Raw genomic sequence first — 6340 nt, 5'->3', positions numbered from 1 at the left:
AGGCTCAGTGGATAGAGCGTCAGCCTGCAGACTGAAAGGTCCCAGGTTCGATTTCGGTCAAGGGCATGTACCTTGGTTGCAGGCACATCCCCAGTTTGGGGTGTGTAGGAGGCAGCTGATCGATGTTTCTAACTCTCTATCCCTCTCCCTTCCTCTCTGTAAAATATCAATAAAATATATTTTTTTTAAAAGCCAGGCTACTATTTGAGGCATTGAGTTATATAATATAATACATATTTTAACGACTTTGGTCCAAAATGATTAAAACAGAATTTTGAGATGAATGATTGATAAAGTGTTAGCTGTGTGGAAAACTTTGCTATCCAGAATAATTCTTTGAAAGATTAAAATAGCTTTAGTATATAAACTATTTTAAATGACTCATAAAGCTAAAGTCACTTTTCTAATTTAAAAAGCACATGAACCCAACTCCATCCACCTATTTAAAAAATAAAAAAGCCCATGAAAACGTAATTTTTATAACAGGTTTGTTTGTAAAATTTATATTTGGAAATGTAAAAGCCCCTTAAAATACTGGAAATGTTTAAGAGGGAGGTTCATATTTATAAAACTAAATAAGGCCAATAGCTGGTGTCCTAAAGAGGTATCATGTATCTTTGCTATCATCAATATTTCCCTGTGCCTTCTGCCCACATTGGGCCAGCAAGCATGCATGCACTCTTGTCCTCACATTCCTCTTTGGTAGTTGAAAACTCTTAGGGTAAATTATTAGAAACATAGGTTTGAAGAGATTTTGAGAGATAATTTAGGGCACAAATAAGTTTTTTTTTCTTTTTTAAAAACAACAACACCTCAGTGCCTTAAATAATCACTTAAACTTATTTAAAGGTATCTGTACCCCGAATCAATTCTGCCTCACCTCTCTAAATTTCTGAGTTAATCACTGCTAAAAATTGTAGAGCTCTTTCCCATTGTTTTCCTAAGTTCATATTGGTATATCTAGCATGCTATGTATTTTTAGATGTTTTGTAACTGCGTAAGAGATCTTTTTGACTTTGACCTTTCATTTTCCAAGGCCGATGTATGAAGTGAGGAGAGCGGTGCAATGGAGAGAATATAGGCTCTTGAGTTTGACAGCCCTGGCTTTGAATTTTATTGGCTCCTTTTACTGAGTTTAATATGATCTTGGGCAAGTTACCTCACCTTACTAAGTCTCATTTTCCTTATCTGGAAACAATAAGATCTCCCTCTCAGTGGGCTGGGAAAGGTTAAATGGGGTAACAGGGCCCTAGCCAGTTTGGCTCAGTGGCTAGAGCGTCGGCCTGCAGACTGAAGGGTTGCGGGTTTGATTCCTATCAAGGGCACATACCTTGGTTGCAGGCTAGATCCCTGGCTCTGGTCTGGGTGCATGTGGAGGCAACCATTTGATGTGTCTCTCACATTGATGTTTCTCTCTCTCTGTCTCTCCCCCTCCCACTCTCTCTAAAAATCAATGGAAAAATATCCTCTGGTGAGGATTAACCAACAACAAAAAAATGGGGTAACAGGGCTTTCAAGTTCTGAAGGTTTTGGGAACCTTATCTACTTGGTAGGTTTCTTTGGGAACCCTAAGGCAAACTAAGGATCTCTCCCCAGGAAAACGCATAAATGTACCCAGCTTCCCACCAGCTCCCTCCGAAGAACCACCCCATCCCTCAGCGGCAAGGACTGAGTGATTTTCTGCTCTCAGTATGTGCCTGGCACTGGTTGAAGGCATTCTAGCTCATTTAAGCAGATGGTAGTGGAAATAATTAGGAAGTGGATGTGGGTGTTAGCTTTTGTTTTTTATTTACACAAGTCTTAGAAAAGAACAACCATTGCTAATATTTAAGCTCTTTAAGCAAAATTAGCCAAAGAAATATGGTTCTTTAGCTTTAACACTTATTTGAAAGAGCATAACTGAAAGTTTTAAACTTTAGAATTATTCATCTTTCTCTTTATTCACAGAGTAGACAAGAAAGAAACTTATTTAAATTTTTTTTTCTTTTAGGCTTTTAAATCCCATGCAGGCTCAGTTTCAAATGTGTTGATCCAAAAAGCTGTTACAGGTAGTAGATGAATGCAGAATATTCATGTTCATTTGTTAAAATTTCTGTAATACTTATTCTTTGTTTCTACAATTAATAGTAGGTAAACTGGTGACTCTCCATTTTGAAAGACTCTTCTTCAGTTAAGGAGACATCTTAGGCCCAGCCTGTGTGGCTCAGTTGTTGAGCATCGATCTATGAACCAGGAGGTCACGGTTCGATTCCTGGTCAGGACACATGCCCAGGTTGCGGCTGGATCCCGAGTAGGGGATGTGCAGGGGGCAGCTGATCAATAATTCTCTCTCATCATTGATGTTTCTATCTCTATTTCTCTCTCCCTTCCTCTCTGAAATAAATAAAAATATATTATTAAAAAAAATGAAACATCTTAGCTCCAAGTATTGAGACAGTGGAAGGCAGATGGAGAAATGCATCCTTTGACAGGTGGGTAGTGTCTGGGGTGGGGAGTGTGTTGGGGTTTAGGGTTCTAGTAAACTTGGTTGGGGCTGAATGGTGTGCTCTCTACTATCTTTCAAGCTACAAGAGCTAAATGCACTGCTCATGACTGGACTGATCAACATAATGAAAGTTTCATACGCCGAAACCGGTTTGGCTCAGTGGATAGAGCGTCGGCCTGTGGACTGAAAGGTCCCAGGTTCGATTCCGGTCAATGGCATGTACCTGGGTTGCGGGCACATCCCCAGTGGGAGATGTGCAGGGGGCAGCTGATCGATGTTTCTCTCTCATCAATGTTTCTAACTCTATCTCTCTCCCTTCCTCTCTGTAAAAAATCAATAAAATATATTTTTTTAAAAAAGGGAAGTTTTATACTTTCGTTTTATGATTTTGCTTAGGAAAAGGTTCACATAGAAATTTAATCTTGAATGTACTTACTGTTGGTTTCATTTTTATTTTAGATTGGGATTTAAATAAACATTTTTTCCTCTTGTTTTTCCTGATAATAGGTACTATATTAGAGAATTCTATTCATCTTGGTATGGTATTTAAAAAACAAGAACAAACTGTTATGAAGGTAACTCATGGTCCCTAACTTGAAAGGTAAAAGCAGGCATGCCGTGAAGTCCAGTGGACTTCTGCTCTGGCCCCACTCACCCAGTTTCTCTCCATTAATATATTCCTTTCTTTTTTTTTTTTTTAATACATTTTTACTGATTTTTTACAGAGAGGAATGGAGAGGGATAGAGAGTTAGAAACATCGATGAGAGAGAAACACCGATCATTGCCTCCTCCATGCCCCCTACTGGGGATCACACCTGCAACCAAGGTACATGCCTTTTTTTTAAAAAATATATTTTATTGATTTTTTACAGAGAGGAAGGGAGAGGGACAGAGAGTTAGAAACATCAATGAGAGAAGCATCGATCAGTTGCCTCATGCACACTCCCCACCAGGGATGTGCCCGCAGTCACGGTACATGCCCTTTACTGGAATCGAACCTGGGACCCTTTAGTCTGAGGGCCGACGCTCTATCCACTGAGCCAAACCGGCTAGGGCAGGATTATGGTTTTATGGCTAAAGAGTACTGAGTTTCTTTTTGAGGTGATGAAGGTGATTTAAAATCGATTGTGGTGATGGTTCACAGCTCTAAACTCTAAAAGCCTGTGAATTGTACACTTTCAGTAGGGTGTACAATTAAATCTCAGTAAAAGTGTTATGAAAAATCACTAAAAGAACTGAAAAACTATAAATTGCCCTAGCTGGATTGGCTCAGCAGATAAGAGCGTCGGCCTGTGGACAGAGGGGTCCTGGGTTTGATTCCGGTCAAGGGCACATGTCCCGGTTGTGGCTCCCTCACCAGTAGGGGGTGTGCAGGAGGCAGCCAGTCATGATTCTCTCTCATCATTGATGTTTCTGTCTCTCCCTCTCCCTTCCTCTCTGAAATCAATAAAACAAACAATCAAAAACTATAAATTAACAAGTTTCATTCCTCAGGTAGCTTTCTTATTAAAATTGATCTTAGGATAGGCCTCAGGTTTTCCTTGGTGAAAATTATTTATGCTCCTCATCTTCCAAATTTCTTGCTCATTATATTTGGATATGGCTTTACACCATGCTTTCTGGTGTTATGTGGGGTTTATTATGATTATGCTTCTGAGAAATTCTATTATGTGCTAAAAGTTAAAAAATCTTCATTTTATTTATCTTTGAATAGACTTTCATCAATATTTAAAGCCAATATTGTTGTTTTGTAACCCTATTCCTAATACTAATGGTTTTCAAGGGATAGGTTTGAAAATTATTTTTTTTAATTGAGGAAGATGATATTAATAGTACTCATTTTTTTCACCCTCTGTATTGCTTTTGTGTAAAGGGTCTGTGTTAATAATATGTGCCCAGCTAGTATATAGCAGTTAAATATCTCATATAAAGTAGAGTTAGGAACTAGTAGTTAAATGTATAATGTAGTGTTAAAATGATCACTTTGCATTTGGTTTGAGATTAATACTTCTGAAGTATGTTATTGGGGCATATTAATTGCTTTAAGTTTCTGCAGTAATGAAATTTAACAAAGGACATTTTTTAAAACCTCGTCATTAATTTTTAAATAAACTTAATACCTATGGATTACACTTGAGAAACAATGCTCTATAGAATGCATTACATTTAGAAGTGAAATTAAAAAAAAAAAATCCTCACCGAGGACATGCTTAGAGGAAGTGGGTGGGGGAGAGAGAGAAAGAGAGAAACATCGAAGAGAGAGCGATACATTGATCGGTTTGCCTTCCATATGTACCCCAAATCCAAAACCCTGTTCGGGAATTGAACCTGCAATCTTTTTTTTTTTTTTTTTTAAATTGCTTAACGTATTACAAAGGGTATTACATATGTCTCCTTTTTCCCCCCGCCCTTGACAATCCCCTGGCCTCCCCTTTTTTTTTTTCCCCGGCCTTCCCGCTTGAACCTGCAATCTTTTGGTGCACAAGATGATGGTCAACCATCTGAGCCACTCCGCTAGGCTAAAAGTGAAATTAAAAAATTTTTGAACGAATTAAAGAGTCTTCAATATTACTTTGTAAATTCTGAATTAGGCTTAGAGTGTGGCATCAAACTGTAACTCAAAATAGCCCATTTCCCCTTAATGCATTAGTTTTGTAAGAAATGAAAGTATTACATGTATAGTATTTTTAAAGTATCATGAAAAACAACACACTTTTCATCTCTCTTCCTAGAGGAAAATATTTCTGTTTTGGTTCTTCATCAATTTTGAATAATACTAGTATATAAATTACAAAGTTTAAAATAAACCTTATTGAAGTAACACATACATTCAGTAAAGTATACAAAACACAAATGTTTAGGCTTAATGAATTTTCACAAAGTGAGCATCCATGTTGCCCCATCTAGATCAAGACAGAATATTACCAAGCCCTGCAGAAGGCCCTGCCTTCAACAGTAATCACTATCCTGATTTCCAGCACCATCGGTTGGCTTTGCCAGTTTTTGAACTTTATTAAATCGTTTCCTAGAGCAGCGGTTGCCACCCGGTGGTCCGTGAGGTCCAAAAGGTTGGTGACCGCTGGTTTAAGGAAACCTTTGGAGCAGCGGTTGCCAACTGGTGGTCCATGAGGTCCAAAAGGTTGGCGACTCCTGTCCCAGAGTATATATTCTTGTGACACCTTCCTTGCAACGTCTGTCTTTGAGACTCATATGTGTTGCTGTATGTTGTAGTAGTTCATTGTCATTGCTGGATGGTCTGAACATGTTAGAATGATCCATTCTTCTGTTGATAGAAATTTGAGTTGATTTCATTTTGGGGTAATTACAAATAGTGTTGCTCTAGACCAGTGGTTCTCAACCTTCTGGCCCTTTAAATACAGTTTCTCATGTTGTGACCCAACCATAAAATTATTTTCGTTGCTACTTCATAACTGTAATGTTGCTACTGTTACAAATCCTAATGTAAATATCTGATATGCAGGATGGTCTTAGGCGACCTCTGTGAAAGGGTCGTTCGACCGCCAAAGGGGTCGCGACCCACAGGCTGAGAACCACTGCTCTAGACATTTCTTGGCCTTTGGCTGCACGTATGTACACACTTGGGTAAAATCCTAGGACTAGAATTAACTATATTGGTAGGTATCCATATTGCTAAAGAATTTTTCAAAGTAGCTGTACCAACTTGCTCTTTCAAAAGCACAGTACTTGATTTGTCAACATCTATATATATAATCTATCTACACTAATAAAAGAGAAACATGGTAATTAGCGTATGACCGCTACCCTTTTCATTGGCTAATCAGTGAGTATATGCAAATTAACTGTCAGCCAAGATGGCGGCCGGCAGCCAGGCA

The 6340-nt window shown here is 38.5% G+C and overlaps 1 protein-coding gene across 5 annotated transcripts in view; it reads left to right on the top strand.

Moving 5' to 3' along the window:
- Window positions 1–6340, top strand: part of TXLNG (taxilin gamma) — a 52653-nt gene that overhangs the window by 12338 nt on the left and 33975 nt on the right. For 2 of the 5 annotated variants that reach the window (XM_014548027.1, XM_014548024.1), the window contains exon 2: window positions 4973–5011. The exons of 1 other annotated variant lie outside the window; for it this stretch is intronic. In XM_014548027.1, the coding sequence (XP_014403513.1) occupies window positions 4973–5011 (39 nt within the window). Of the gene's footprint in view, window positions 1–2005; window positions 2049–3039; window positions 3061–4972; window positions 5012–6340 lie in introns of those variants that run through there. 2 more of the 5 variants (XM_014548026.1, XM_014548025.1) reach the window with 2 other exon arrangements.

The sequence above is a fragment of the Myotis brandtii genome, unplaced genomic scaffold (genome assembly GCF_000412655.1).
Source record: "Myotis brandtii unplaced genomic scaffold, ASM41265v1 scaffold490, whole genome shotgun sequence".
Lineage (NCBI taxonomy): Eukaryota > Metazoa > Chordata > Mammalia > Chiroptera > Vespertilionidae > Myotis > Myotis brandtii.
This window is presented reverse-complemented; position numbering and strand designations above follow the sequence as displayed.